General features: G+C 35.3%; 1 protein-coding gene and 1 long non-coding RNA gene across 4 annotated transcripts in view; both read left to right on the forward strand.

Moving 5' to 3' along the window:
- The window catches only part of LOC107670015 (uncharacterized), a 718,471-nt gene that overhangs the window by 269,116 nt on the left and 433,486 nt on the right, over window positions 1-15,869 (forward strand). The gene's annotated exons all lie outside the window — the stretch shown is intronic.
- LOC107669951 (adhesion G protein-coupled receptor B2-like) overlaps window positions 1-15,869 on the forward strand; it is a 303,770-nt gene that overhangs the window by 240,697 nt on the left and 47,204 nt on the right. For all 3 annotated transcript variants that reach the window (XM_016462397.1, XM_016462388.1, XM_016462399.1), the window contains exons 18-21: window positions 542-644; window positions 2,791-2,941; window positions 7,264-7,333; window positions 12,425-12,491. In XM_016462397.1, coding sequence (XP_016317883.1) covers window positions 542-644; window positions 2,791-2,941; window positions 7,264-7,333; window positions 12,425-12,491 — 391 coding nt within the window. The remainder of the gene's footprint in view (window positions 1-541; window positions 645-2,790; window positions 2,942-7,263; window positions 7,334-12,424; window positions 12,492-15,869) is intronic.

Below are 15,869 nucleotides of genomic sequence, written 5' to 3' on the forward strand. Positions count from 1 at the left end.
TATATATATATATATATGTCACATGATCCTTCAGAAATCATTCTAATATGCTGTTTTGGTGCTCATTTTTAAGGGTGCTAGAGCTGGTTTAAATGTCTCGATATACTATGATTTTGACCCTTATCCCATAATTCCTGAGTAGCAGGTGGGAAGGTATTTCCTCTATCCAAGATTAGTGCACTTGCCACATCAGAGAGCTTATCACGGGCCTGCCCTATCACTCAGACCATTGATCCAGGCGACGCTGTCATTGTCCTCTTGAGCAGATCTGGCCAGAGCTCAAATAGTGGATGAGGACATTTTACTCTTGCTTGCGTGCAAGAAGCTGTTTTGGAGTTCATGTGTAGGTCATCTGGGATGCCGCTCTAGTGTTCAATGAAGTGAAAAAAATGATAAATGGATTTTGATAAATGGATCCCACACATTTTATGTCATAAACCTGTATATCAAGCTTTTGTAAAGATAATAATTGCATAATAGCAACACAAAGTTGCTGTTAAAGTTGTCAGCATGTGATTTTCTTGTCTTGTCTTGTTCTTAGGTACATTCGTTCAGAGAGGTCCATCATCTTGGTGAACTTCTGCCTGTCCATACTGGCCTCCAATGTGCTGATACTGGTGGGACAGTCCCAAACTCTCAGTAAGGTGAGTATGTGTGCACATTTGTGTTTATCTGATGTATATGAGAGAAAGAGTTGAGAAAGAACAACCTTTAGGTTCCCATCTTGATGCCTTCATGTTTGGCTACAATTTGAAGATTATTTTGGGGAAGTAAATGTTCTTCTGGCATGGTCTACATGAAATTAGTTGATTTAAATATACAGTTGAAACCAGAAGTTTACATACACCTTGCAGAATCTGCAAAATTTTAATTATCATACAAGTCATACAAAATGCATGTTATGTTTATTTAGTACTGACCTGAATAAGACAATTCACTTAAAAGATGTTAACATATAGTCCACAAGAGAAAATACATCAAGTATAATTGTACATCCTCATAATTGTATGTAGCTGCTATTTATTTATTATATAAAGTGATTTAATATATAATGTCATAAGGTGAGTTTTAATTATTATTATTACTATTATTTAGTTATATAAACTTATTAAATTAAATTTTATTATGTTTTAATTCTACATAATTTGAAATTACAATTCTAAATCTGCTAAATATGCTACCTTCATAAAAATTCAGTTCAAATAAAAACATTAAATAGGGTTACACTTTATTTTAAGGTGTCCTTGTTCCAGTGTAATTATACTTTTAAGTACAGAGTAATGTTAGTTAACAACTTGCACTTACTAAAGGATTAGAGTGTGTGCACATTTGTATTTCTCTCATGTGTATGACAGAAAGAGATGAGAAAGAACAACCTTTAGGTTCCCATCTTGCTGTCTTCATGTTTGGCTCCAATTTGAATATATTAGAGTATTCTGGGGAATTATATGTCCTTCCAGCATGATCTACATGACATTAACTTATTAAACTATAAATAACTCATTAAACTAAATAATATTATTTTTGTGTTCCTGGAAGTTGCCCCTATGTAGTTGTTTTTGTTAATAATATTTGTGAAAAATATTTGTGAATATTGAAGAAAAAATAAAACTTTTAATATATGTTACACTTTATTTTAAGGTGTCCTTGTTCCAGTGTAATTATACTTTTAAGTACTGAGTAATATTAATTAACTACATGTACTTACAAATGGTTAGGGTTAGGATTCAGGTTTGGTTTAGGGTTACTTGCATGTAATTATGCATAATTTATTGTTATTATAATAGTAAATACATGTAACGTGTAACGAGGGCACCGTAAAAAAAAAAAAGTGTTACCTTAAATTTGAATGCAAAATACATTCAATTTAAAATTGAGTTCTGAATGGCACTTAACCTTGGATCCCAGACTCCCTAGAGATAGTAGTCTGTCTGTGGTACAGGTAACTGGTGTTTGTTCTCTTTCCAGCCTGTCATGACATTATGTAAGTGGCCACGATAGAATTTGAGAAAGTCAGGCAGGCGCGTGTAGCAGACAGACGCGTGGAAGGCGCTAGAGGGTCAGCTTTGTGTCAGCCGTGACAGTCTCACTGAGAGAGCGTAAGATAGACTACAGAGGCACCTGAGAAATAAGAGCTGCCATTCAAACCCAACCTGTCGCTCTGAGCTACAAAGAAAACTGCTCGGAGGACCCCTTCCCCCTCGATCCAGACTTAATATTTCACTAAATTCTCATATTCGGCATTAGTTTAAGAAAGTACAGATAAGCCTAATTTCGGAAACCATGAATGGTGTGAAATCCTTCTCATTTCCTGGGTCATTTGCTGAGCGGGCCGGTGTTTAGCACTAGAATGTGCACCTCATTATTGTATAAAACCTCAGCGAGATACTCTGCTTACCACTTCTCATTTGCGTTCGCCGCTTACTTAAATCATACTTTTCTTTAATTCCAGCCTGCTATTTTGCCTTAGAAACTATTCAACCTGTAACTAACCCATTTTCACTTTTTAAGTAGCGTCTATGAAGAAAAAAGCCTAGACAGAATGCGTCGTTAGAGCTCATTTTCGCACCACAGTGGAACCGAGTCAGTTTCTCTCCAAATGGACTTTCGTTAATGTCCGCGGCTCGTTCCCACTTCTCCTACTCAATCACTTCATCTCTCTCTCTCTTGGCTTCGATAATGAACAGCTGAGAGCCATTTGCACCTCTTCTTGCTTCCTGTGCTTTCTCTCGCATCTTTTTCATCATTTCTTACTCCCTATTTCTTTCTTCTTCCCTCTTTTGTCTCTAGGGACTGTGCACTGTGACTGTTGCCTTTTTGCACTTCTTCTTTCTGGCCTCTTTCTGCTGGGTACTGACAGAAGCATGGCAGTCCTACCTGGCTGTGATTGGCAAGATGAGGTCCCGCCTCATTCGCAAGCGTTTCCTGTGCCTGGGCTGGGGTAGGACACCCACACACACACCAGAAACTAACATCAAAGGTCAAAAGCGATGTTATTGTAACGCTTCAGCTTCAGTTTTTCATCCATAGGAGTATAACATGCCAGCTCTTATCAATTCAGTCACATCAGATTGTCTGCAATGTCAGTTTGCTTCAGTGGAGCCAAATGACACACCATAAGCATGCCACAGGAGCTCAATGTTACTTCTGTATTACAAGACGTAGATGTCTGATCGTTGATAAGAAATGCATTGTGTGCATCCATCTTAACACTGGCGGGATCTGAAAGGATATTCAAGCACTTGCAGTAGCACACACGTACTTGTTTTGTTACTTATTGATCCACAATCACTTCCATTAATTCATAGATGCCCTTTGCAGATATTGTAGAATAGCATTGCCGCCCCCAGGGAAGTGGTAGATTTCTAACTAGGATGTCCAAAAAGTATTACTCATGTTACTCAAAATGTGAAATGTGGATATTGTCATAGATTGCTCTGGCTGGTCGTGTACAAGGTCAGATGGAGGTGATTGAATGGGCGACCTAAATTTGAATCCAGCTTGTGTTATTTCTTCTCCCTATTGTTTTGAGTCTTATATCTGACTGTCTAATCCGTAAAGCCAAAAGCCTATTATAAAAAAGAAAAAAAGTAAAATATGAATATGCAACACATATGGTTAAATAAATAAATAAGTAAATAACATTGTTTACTGGCTTCTTGGAATTGTCAAGAAAGTATAGTTTGAAATGATTCAAATTCAAAAAAAAAAATCAATGATTGATTGATTGATTGATTGATTGATTGATTGACTGACTGACTGACTGTCTGTGAAAAATAAATTAAATAATATTAATGGACATTGAAAATTACATAGTTTCCCAACAAAGAAAAATATAATTATTGCATTTTAATCTTTAATGTTTACCATATAAATATTTCTGTTTTCATCAAGCACTGCATATTACCCCTGCCTGCTCAATTTTATTTATTTAGTTATTTATTTATTTAAGCCCAGAATGTCATGTGACTGGGCTCTTTGTTAGAACTTACAGGATAAATAAATAAATAAATAAATAAATAACATATTTTTTATTTATGTATTTATTTGCCTACATTATTCCTTGTCTGCTGCAAGATATATCATATATTTATAAAGATTTTATATTTTTAAGATTTCTGTTTGTGTCTCAGTGTTGTTGTTTTTTATGCTGCTGGAAAAAGAAATTATTACAATATACAGCTACTTTTGAACGGTCATCCGTGAAGAAACATTATTTGGCCCACATAGTGTAGTATGGTTACGGAATCGACCAGAAGGAGCCAACTGACTATTCTAACTATCCAAACTTTGACCCCCCGCAGGTTACAGTATGCAATGATCACAGCTTGAATCCAGAGCAAACTCATGTTCCTTCATTGTGTGCTGCTTCCTCCAAAGCCGCATTTGGATCCCGTTCATCCCCTCCCTTCCCACGTCTTTCAATCCTGTTCTCTAAACCGGAGTTTTTCTAATTGCCTTTAATTTCCAGAGTTAATCAAAGCATTGTTAATTACATGAATATTTCAGAGGAGAGCTCATTATGTGTGGACGTGGCACACAGACATAGAGCGAGAAGAATGGATAGGTCTAATTAGCACATGAGTAAAGCTGGCCTCCCTGACTGTGATGGCAAACACAATAGGGATGACACCAGCAGGAGAGGCCAGGAAGCCCTCACACACACCGGGAGGAGAGGGAGGATGGGATTCTACAAAGTAAAGGTCACTGTAAACGTCAGTGTAATCAAGGACCAATAAGTACACCTTCCTCAGTCTTGAGATGGGAAACTTCATTCTGAAAAGATCTTTAGCTATGATAGTGTTTACTGCTGTATACTAAATAGTCAAATGCAATCTTTTTTATTTTTATTTTTTAAATTCCTACGGGGGAACAATTATATTCAAGAACTCATGAACATTTAATATTATATAGATTCTCGCAAAGAAAATACAATTATAAAAAATAAATGTACAAATATTATATAATTATATAATTTTATATATAATTATTAAAATATAAAAAATATATAAAATATAAATATTGAATTTTCATGACCTGATATATGAAAACGTTTTTCACAGAGTCCTGCATACTTTGCCAACTGCATGTCAAATTCATTCATTCATTATTTTTTAATAAGGTTTTGTGATTTTATTTATTTTTTATCATGGTTTCTGATTTATTTATTTTGTAACAAATATACATTTTTACAATTCCAAGACATGTCAGTATTTACAATTATTTTTTTTTTACATCTTATTTGTAAATGGGAAGCTCTGACTTTTTTCAGAATGTTTTTTATTACATTGTACTGTATGACATAAAAAAAAAAATGAAAGCAATTTGACAATGTGATATATCCAGAAACATTAAGTAATAAGATAAAGAGGTTGTATTTAAAATATCCCTTTCACTTTCTTAATTAAAATAAATTTGCTATACTGAACATGTTATTTTAAACTTTGTGCCCTTGGATTTCTGAATTGAAACATTTTAAATATATGCATTTGAAAGGTAACACCTGAAGCAAAACACAGTAATGTGCATTTAATGATATTATACCAGGGCCGGACTGGGACGCAATTTCAGGCCGGGAAATCTCACACTCATCCAGGCCATCCTATACACCAACAACAATTTCTGAAACCACAGACAACCCTATTATTTCTATGGCCATCGCATAAAAAGGTCTAAATCCTTAGTCTGGGGCCGTGGAAAATAGTTAAAGGTTCTCTCTTGAACTGCACCTTCACTTCCCTGTTTCTTTTCTTCCTTTTCTTAATTTTCCCCAATATCTCTGTCTCTCTACTGTTATGAACAGAACTGTGTCCACCTTGTTGCAAAACAACCATCTCATTGCAATTTGTTAGCACAGAATGTTGTTATTTATCTTAAAATGACTTAAATGCTCAATATTTAACAAACCTACATTATATTTCATACAAATATATTAAAACACATTTTCTAAAGTGCCTAAATGTCAAAATTAAAAAAATCCTAATATTGAACACACTATTGCATTATTAGGCAGTGATCCATATTAATATCTGTCTGCTAAATTTATTAATGTAACTTTACAATCAATAATGATGCCCTTTAGCACAGTATTCTGACTGATAATAATAATAGGGTGCTCCTGATAGCCTAACAGCAGTTTAATAGCCTACTCAACTAGGTTAATAAAGACAAAACTACAGTAGCGTATTTACTGATGAAACTGACCTGCACTTGAATCCCTGAACAGGTCAGTAATTTTGCTACATTTCACTGCTTGTTCTGGCCGTTTCCTCTCCTTCCTCGGGTCCCACGCATCGATTACTCTGTTTGAAACCGTTTGACGGAAGCGAGTAACAGACGAGCCGATTCGTATAGCGCTACCAGTCAAGACTAACCGAATTATGTTTTTTTTATCGATTTATTATCGAATGACAAAATCGGAAATGATCACTTTGGTATATTGGGAAGGCAAAGATATAAAATATTAATAATAATAATAATAATAACTAAAAAAAAAAAAACAGGGACAAATCAGCCGCCAGGCCACCGGGAATTCTCCCAGTGCTCCCGATGGCCAGTCCGGGCCTGCATTATACTGTACGTCATATAAGCTTTTTGGTAACAGCTAACATTCACAGTGTTTCTATAAGAGGGTCACAGTGCTCTCTCTGTGTACTTGCCCTGTGGAGCGCTTTTAGAGAACACAGACAGGAAAATTTACACTGCTACACTTCAGCCTCATGAAAAAAGACACATACACAGAGACCCATGGGAATTGCTCTCTGCTAAAGTAGTGTGTCTGGGGTCTGGGAGGGCACTGCGCACATGGGGAATGGTGTACCTGTACGCCATGTGCATTTGTCCATGAAAAGGGCACAAGCTACAGAAAGTCACCAATGTGAGAGGAGATTACTTCAGCTAACTTCCCCTCCAGCCTCTGGCCATTTGCCATTAATGGTTCTGAAAAAATCAAAAATTCTAGGTCGCATTTTCTGTTCATAATTTTCCTTTTAGCAGTGCTTGTCCACTGTTATTATATGTGGCGGGCAATTTTCACATGCAGGCTAAATTTATAAAATATCTTTGCTTTCACTGCATGTCAGTATTAAATTTTTATTTATTTTTTTCAGAATTTCAACTCAATATTCTTTATCAGTAAATAATTTCAATGAACTTTGCCTCCACATGTTGCATTAAAATACTAATAAGCAATTAAACAAATTTTCAATTTCAGTTTTTTTTTTTTTTTTTATCCCTTTCCTCATCATAAGCTTTATCTTGCAGGTCTTCCAGCCCTTGTGGTCGCTGTATCTGTGGGTTTTACCCGGGCCAGAGGTTACGGCACACCAAGTTAGTAAGTATCACTGATGCAGCACAGTTTCACAAAGAAAACATTTATGTTACATTAAAACATTGTTCTGGTTCTGTTTTGAGAGTTACAGTATGTCAAGTCTCAGTCAAGTCTTTGGATGTTAAAATTAATACAGAAGTACCTACAGTACATCTAAAATACATTACGATATTTATTTGTTATAGTAATTTTGTATGATCACAGAGTACTTGGTAAAATGGGTAGTTGCATTGTCTTTGTTACATTCAGAAATAATGTAAAATACTGGTAAATAAAACAAAACAACCACTATAAAAATGCATTGAATTTCCCTCACTCCAAAACAAATTATTTAAATTTATTTAAATGTGTTTAAATTTTAAACAAGAATCAAATATTTTTTAGGCTTGTCATTTATACTAAATGTTTATAATGAATGCCACTATTATTTATGTATGTATGTATGTATATATATCTGATATATATATATCAGTATAAAACAAACATAAATAACAGTGGCATTCATTATAAACATTTAGCATACATGACAAGCCTAAAAAATATTTGAAGGGAAACTGAAACTACTAGCATGTGGAAAATGCACATGTTTGACATTTATTGCAATATATATGACACATTTCATTCCGGTATATAGAGTTTCACAATTCTAAGAATGATGATTTGATATCTAATTTTTTTTTTAATCAAAATGTCCTAATTTATGTTCATGTCAAGAGACCAGTGAACAAATAATAGGTAACACTTAAGTACAGGGACCAATTCTCAGTGTTAACTAGTTGCTTATTAGAATGCCTATTATTAACATATTGGCTGTTTATTAGTATTTATAAAGCACATATTCTGCTTGACCATATTCTACATCCCTAATCTTACCCAGTATCTAAACTTAACAACTACCATATCAAATATTAATAAGCAGCAAATCAGGAGTTTTGGTAAAAGTTGAATTGGACCAAAGTGTGACGTGTTGAAGTGTGACCAAATCCAAGTCTGAAAATAGGTTTTACCAACTGATATGATGCCAGCTGTTTTCATCTTTAGAGCTGCATTTTGATGCACAGACAAATGCAAGAAGTGCGTTTTGTGAGTGTATGCTGCCTAATGTTGACCTTTTACTTTGGAAGAAATTCTTCAACAAGAATCTTGAGTCAGAGAGTCCTCAGAGAGTCCTGTTCTTCCTCTATTCCTATGGATTCCCACAAAGTGGTGGCCATTTTCTGCTGCTCTGCATATAATGGTTTCTGTCTTTACTCCACTGCTAAGCAATTGATTTAAGCCAGGGAGCTCCCTGACTAATCGGAGACAAAAGTTGAAAACAATGGTGGCCTTTGAGTGCTTTAATTGGATATGTCTGACACATGGATTCCCCTCAAACCAAAGGACACATTTTGGAAACACTGCCAAGAAGTCAGCAGCCTCAGATAACCTCACTGCCGGCCTCAGTAACAGCCTGCTTACTTCACAGGCACTCTTCTCTACAGACGTATGCATGATTGAGTGCATACGTCTATCAGTTCAGTTCAGTTCATCTTTATTAATTTCCCGAAGGCAATTTGGTTGCAGAATACAAGCATTTCACATAGACAACAAAAACACAATAGAAAAAACACAATCCATTTCCTTCCTAAAAAATTATTACCTTAAATTTAAAAACTTTACTGCTGAAGGGATAAATGAAGGGATAAATGAATGTCTAAACCGATTTGTTTTACTAATAGGGGTTCTATAACGAATGCCAGAAGGGAGAAGGTGGAACTCGTGATACATGGGGTGGGAATCATCTAACAAAATGCTCTGGGCTTTACCCAAAACCTGTCTATGATATAACTGGGCCATAGTCATCTGCTTCCTCCCGGTTATCTTACTTCCCTGGTTTACAATCCTCTCAAGACAATTCTTGTTTTTCACATTTAGAGAATTAAACCAGGACAACAATGAAACAGATAACAGTGACTCAATATGGCATATGTAGAACATGCACATCAATGTTTTGTCCACATTAAATGACCTTAGTTTCAGCAAGCAATACAATCTTTGCTTCACCCTCTTACACAAAACATCAGTATTGGGAGAAAATGACAATTTGTTATCCAAAACAGTACCCAAGTACTTTTACTGTTCAACACTCTCAATACCTACTCCATTAATGCTTGTTTGCTTATACTGAATTTCCTCCTAGAGTTAAAATCAATAATCTCCTTAGTTTTAGAAACATTAAGTTTTAAGAAAGCACTTTGACACCACCTTATAAAATCATCAACCACAGGACCATACATGGAGTCCTCCTCACTCATTAAGCTAACGATTACAGAATCATCAGCAAATTTTATAATATGCCTATTTCTATAACTACTCTTACAGTCATTTATGTACAAGATAAATAATAAAGGAGAGAGGACACATCCTTGAGGTGACCCAGTAGATGACACCAGCCATTCAGAAAAACAGTCATTTACTTTAACTCTCTGTGTTCTCTGCACAAGGAAATCTAAAATCTATCCTACGAGACTAAAATCCAACCCAAATTCATTAATGAGCTTCTCAACTAAAATATTAGTTTATTAGGCTTATCCAGATGCTGAAGTACTAAGTGTAAGAGAGTCGCTACTGCATCCGCTACCCCTCGCTTAGGCCTATATGCAAATTGTCCTTTGCATAATTACTTTCTTAACTAATTTTTCAAAACATTTGATCACTAGTGATGTAAGCGCCACAGGTCTAAAATCATCCAGTACCTGTACATTATGCTTTTTTGGCACTAGAATCATTGTAGACTGCTTCCACAGTGCAGGTACTTTTTGTTGTTGGAGGGACAGAGCAAAAATTTCATAAAATATTGGACCTAACTGCTCGGCACATTCCTTAAGTAACCTACCCCCTATATTATCAGGCCCAGGTGCCTTCCTTATTTTACACTGTTTAAAAACTGTTATCACATCGCTCACATTAAAAAAATCATACTCCCCGTTTATTCTATATTCAGTTTTTCAACCCATCGATTTCCTGTTTAAAATCATAAGCATCAAATCTTAAATAAAAATTATTAAAATCCTGTGACAAAACTGCATCTCAACTGAATCCATTCAAACTAATTATATTATTACTTTTCCTACTATCCTGACCTATATATACCACAAATTATTAATCCTCAAATAAGACATCTGCAGACACAATCTGCAAGAGCCTATGAATTTTGTCTTCAATGAGCTTTCATAACTTACCATTGATAATGGTTTCAAGACTTTTTTTCTCAATTTTACCTCAAGATCTTCCTTATAGGCTGATTTAGCCCTTTTAATTTTACACTTAATTTCTTTTTTTAGCCTAGAATGCTCAACTGTATCTCCCTCTTTAAAGGCCCTATACCTTTTTGACAGAAGACTCTTGAGTGATTTTGTGACCCATGTTTTGCTGTTTGGAAATTTCTTAAACGATTTCACAGGTATTAACATATCCTCACAAAAGGTGGGGGGAATTCCCCTTCGGTCCGTCCGCTGCGGGGCCCCCAACTGGCTGCGACCGCACCAGTTGCACCCCCCTAAGGATGGCCCTGTTCCATACACCCCTTTAAACGTAACATCGCATCTTCAGACCAGTCCTTCATCTTAATTAACTGTGCCTTTTCACGTTTCAAAACAGTTTTATATGTAGGAACAAGTAATACTGTATTGTGATCTGAAGTTCCTACAGGTGGTTTACCAAATGACTTGTAAGCTCCTTTAATCGATCCATAACACAAGTCTAAAATTTTATCCTTACGTGTTGGACAAGTTACATACTGGTTGAAGTGTCCCAGTGATTTCTCCAATGTACAATTATTAAAATCTCCCAGAATAAAACTGGGTGCATCAGGAGATACAGATTGCAGTTCATGCACCACGCGTTCAATCTCCCTTGCCGCATTGTCCTTGTTTGCTCGGGGATGAATATAAACAACCGTGACAAACAGCTGAGGAAACTCGCGAGGCAAGTACTGAGGTCTTAATGCCACCGTCAGCAACTCAATATCTTTCGTGCACACTCTCTCCTTAACAGACACTGATTTGCACCAGTTCTCTCTAATATACAGACATACCCCACCTCCTTGCACTTTACCGGTTTCCCTCGCATCCCGGTCCATATGAACAGGTACTCCAAAGTCATCCAGTCGTAAACCGCCAAAGTCGTAAATTTGAAGAGACTTAATATGCACTCCTCGGTGTAAAAAAAATGGTAAAATGATAATCAACTGTGGTCAAAGGATATATTTAAAAAAAAAAAAAAATTCAGTTCAGAAATTGTTCAGCGTCTCCATGTCATTATATTGTTCTCAAGGAAGTGCTTTGAGACTTAGGGAACTGTGCTCACCCTGCGATTAAAGATGTCTTATGCGAGGATCCCATCACCACCACATATCTTTTTTTTTACAGTCGTAAAAAAAAAATATGAATCCGCTTCGGAAAGCCAAGTCTCTGTGAGCGCCATCAAGCAAACATTCCTGTAGTCATGCTGGAATTTCACCATAGCTTGAAGCTCATCCGATTTTTTTTTCATAGAGATTGCACTATGATCTTTTCACAGCGGACATTTCACAAGGACTTCAGAATACAAACTAAATTTAAATCTATTTGATTGCACTTGACCAGAACATTAGCAAATATTGAAATAGCTTAATTAAAATCATGATTAATAATGCTCATCTATAAAGTATGACCTTCCAGCCTTTGTAAAGCTGCATGTTTGTGTAGAACTTTAACAGGCAATATCTTTCTGTCTTTTATTTGGTCTCTGCAATGAAAGCACTTTAACAATATGATATTTCCAGTAACCAAGTAGTAAGATGAAGAGGTTGCGTTTGAGATATCCACTTCAGTTTCTTCATTTAGGGAATAAATTTGGTTAGAATCCAAGCTGGCTTCATTTATTGCTCTTCTCCCTTTTTAATGTAATCTTTATCTGTGTGAGGAAAAAAAAAAAAGATTTTTATTAAAAAATATATTTTCAGTTACTTTCTTACCAACCCCTTTTTTTTCTGAAGCCAACAATGTCTCAAATCTCTCTTGTGATTTGCAGCGTTTATATTTCACTGTATCTCTTTTTTTCTCTCAATTTCAGTTGTTGGTTGTCTCTGGAAGGAGGGCTGCTCTATGCTTTTGTCGGCCCCGCTGCTGTCATTGTACTGGTAGGTTTCAGACTTTCTGCATTTTCATTGGCTAGACTTAACCAACATGAGCTCCACCCACTTTAATATGCATTTTAAATATATCAAGCCAGCAGTCGAAGAGAAAAATCATGAATGAGATTAGAGTTGAGGCCTGCCTCATTTCAATGTGTGTATTTTTCATCAGTGTATATCATGTTAAAATGCATGAGTGAACATGATGAGCTTATTAGCCCAAAGCAACCAAAGTGTGTGTGTATATATATATATATCGTCCACAGCCCAGGTCTCAGGTGCTGTGTGTTTTCTGTGAGGTGTTTGCGTTGTTTTTCATGGTCAGATGTGATTTGCGTTGTTTATTTCTTGGTGGTGCCGTGAAGCGGCCCACTCAAACAAACAACTGCAAATGAGATTTGGGCATCTGGAGATGCTGGCTCCCTCCTTGGAGAGGCTAATCTAATTAATGGAAAAATAATTAATCTTGCCTCTAGCAAATAGTAAAACGGAGACCTATTGTCTAAGCTAGCGCCTCGCATGATGAGAATACGAACGGCACTCGCAAACGTGTTAGACTTGGTAGGTTGGATATGCTCTCAGAGCAGACTGAACAGGCTGAGTGTTAATTTAGTGCAGGGGTTTTCAACCGGGGGTCTGTTGTGGGTCCAGACAATTATTGTTTCATCTCAAACAATTTTTGGATAACGCTTGGGTAAAACATTAGTTAATAGAATAGCTAACATGAACTAACAATGAATAATACTTTTACAGTGTTTATTTATGTATTTCATCTCAACATCAATTTTTTTTTTAAATTTAGACAAATTAATACAAATTAAGGTTAATGTATTATGAACAAAATGCACTACCATTCAAACGTTTGAGGTCAGTAAGATATACAGTTGAGGTCAAAATGTAACAAACTTTGCAGAATCTGCAAAATGTTAATTATTTAACCAAAATAAGAGAGATCATACAAAATGCGTGTTATTTTTCTTTAATACTGACCTGAATAGGATATTTCACATAAAAGACATTGCATTTATAAAAATTAACCCCATTCAAAAGTTTACATATGCTTGATTCTTAATAATGTGTTGTTATTTGAATGATCCACAGCTGTGTTTTTTGTTTGTTTGTTTTTTTAGTGATAGTTGTTCACGAGTCCTTGTTTGTCCTGAACAGTTAAACTGCCTGCTGTTCTTCAGAAAAATCCTTCAGGTCCCACAAATTCTTTGGTTTTTCAGCATTTTTGTGTAGTTTAACCCTTTCCAACAATGACTGTATGATTTTGAGATCAATCTTTTAACACTTAGGACAACTGAGGGACTCATATGCAACTATTACAGAAGGTTCAAACACTCGCTGATGTTTCAGAAGAAAACACGATGCATTAAGAGCCGGAGGGTGAAAGCATTTTGAATTTGAAGATCAGGGTAAATTTAACTTATTTTGTCTTCTGGAAAACATGTAAGTATCGTCTGTAGCCACTGAAGGGCAGTACTAAATGAAAAAAAATATATAATGTTTAGGCAAAATAAGAAAAATGTACACATCTCCATTCTGTTCAAAAGTTTACACAATGTTCAGGTAACCCCCCCATGTTCAGGTAACAACACATTACTAAGAATCAAGGGGGTGTAAACTTTTGAACGGGGTAATTTTAAATTCAACTATTATTTTCTCTTGTGGACTATATGTAAACATCTTTTATGTGAAATATCTTATTCAGGTCAGTACTAAATAAACAACACATTTTGTATGATCCCTCTTATTTTGGTAAAATAATTACAATTTTTCAGATTCTGCAAGGTGTATGTAAACTTTTGACCTCAACTGTAGATTGGTAATAATTGGAAATGTTTCTTGAGCACGAACTATTACAATGATATCTGAATGATAATGTGACACATTGTGATAATGTGAAGAATGAAGTAATTACTGCTAAAAATTCAAAATAAAATGTTTAAATATTAAAATAGAAAATGGTTATTTTAAATTGAAATACTATTTAATAATAAAGTGAAGTGAAGTGACGTGACATGTGGCCAAGTATGGTGACCCATACTCGGAATTAGTGCTCTGCATTTATCACATCCAAAGTGCACACACACAGCAGTGAACACACACACCGTGAACACACACCCGGAGCAGTGGGCAGCCATTTTTTGCTGCGGCTACGAGTCCGACTCTCTAACCATTAGGCCACGACTTCCCCCCTAATATTACTCTTTTTACTATATTTTTGATCAAATAAATGCAGCCTTGGTGAGCATAAGAGACTTTTTTCAAAAACAGAGAAATAAAATCTTACCGACCCCAAACATTTAAATGATAGAGTATGGATAAATTATTTTAGATTTAGGATATAAATAGTTGTAAATTAACATGTTCATGATATATGCATTAAATAATGTTTATACATTAAAATGTATTATAGTGTTACCAATTTTTTTCTTAAAAATCAAAATGTTAAACTACAGTATTAACTTAATATTACCTAAAGAAACATGTCAGCTCTTTGTTCCACTTAAGCTTAGCAATGTAAGCATCATAACAACATGGTACTAAATGCTATTATGGGTTTCAAATCCAGATTTCCAATTCAAAAATTTTTTTTTTTTTAATAATATGTAGCAAGGGGCCATTTATTTGAAATAGACTTCTGACCCCTACTTTAACAAAGTTGAATGCAGCTGCTGTAGTCACAGTTCATGCGTTGGTGCAGAGCAGTCAGCTGTCGCTTAACAGGAAGAGATTGTCAGTCTTGTGACCTACAATCATATGCCCTCAAGTCAAGTCAAGTCACCTTTATTTATATAGCGCTTTTAACAATACAGATTGTGTCAAAGCAATCTATCTATCTATCTATCTATCTATCTATCTATCTGTCTTTCGGTCTGTCATTCTATCTTTTATCATTGTAATGTTGCATTGTGTAGCATTCTCTCTATCATTCTATCTCGTTTTATCAATCTATCTATCTATCTATCTATCTATCTATCTATCTATCTATCTATCTATCGTTCTATCTATCATTCTATCTATCTATCTATTTATATATCGTTCTATCTATCGTTCTATCTTTCTTTCTCATTCTAGCATTCTGTCTATCCATCCATCATTCTGTTGATCTGTTGTATCTGTCTATCTATCATCTATGAGTCTATCAACCTTTAAACTTCAAAGCTTTTTAAACTTTTTTCCAGACTTTCAAAGTTAACAGACTTTTATTTTCTAGTTAAAAGTAGAGCTTTATGAATTTCAATGAATTTCAATTATATTTCATGACATTCAGATTAGAATTGCAGATGCAAAACGGTCGTATGCTCAAAAAATCAACAATCAATTCACAGACAGCAGAGACACACGGAGCCTGTGGCAAGCCATTCAGACCATCAC

This window comes from Sinocyclocheilus anshuiensis, unplaced genomic scaffold, assembly GCF_001515605.1.
Source record: "Sinocyclocheilus anshuiensis isolate Anshui unplaced genomic scaffold, SAMN03320099.WGS_v1.1 scaffold253, whole genome shotgun sequence".
Lineage (NCBI taxonomy): Eukaryota > Metazoa > Chordata > Actinopteri > Cypriniformes > Cyprinidae > Sinocyclocheilus > Sinocyclocheilus anshuiensis.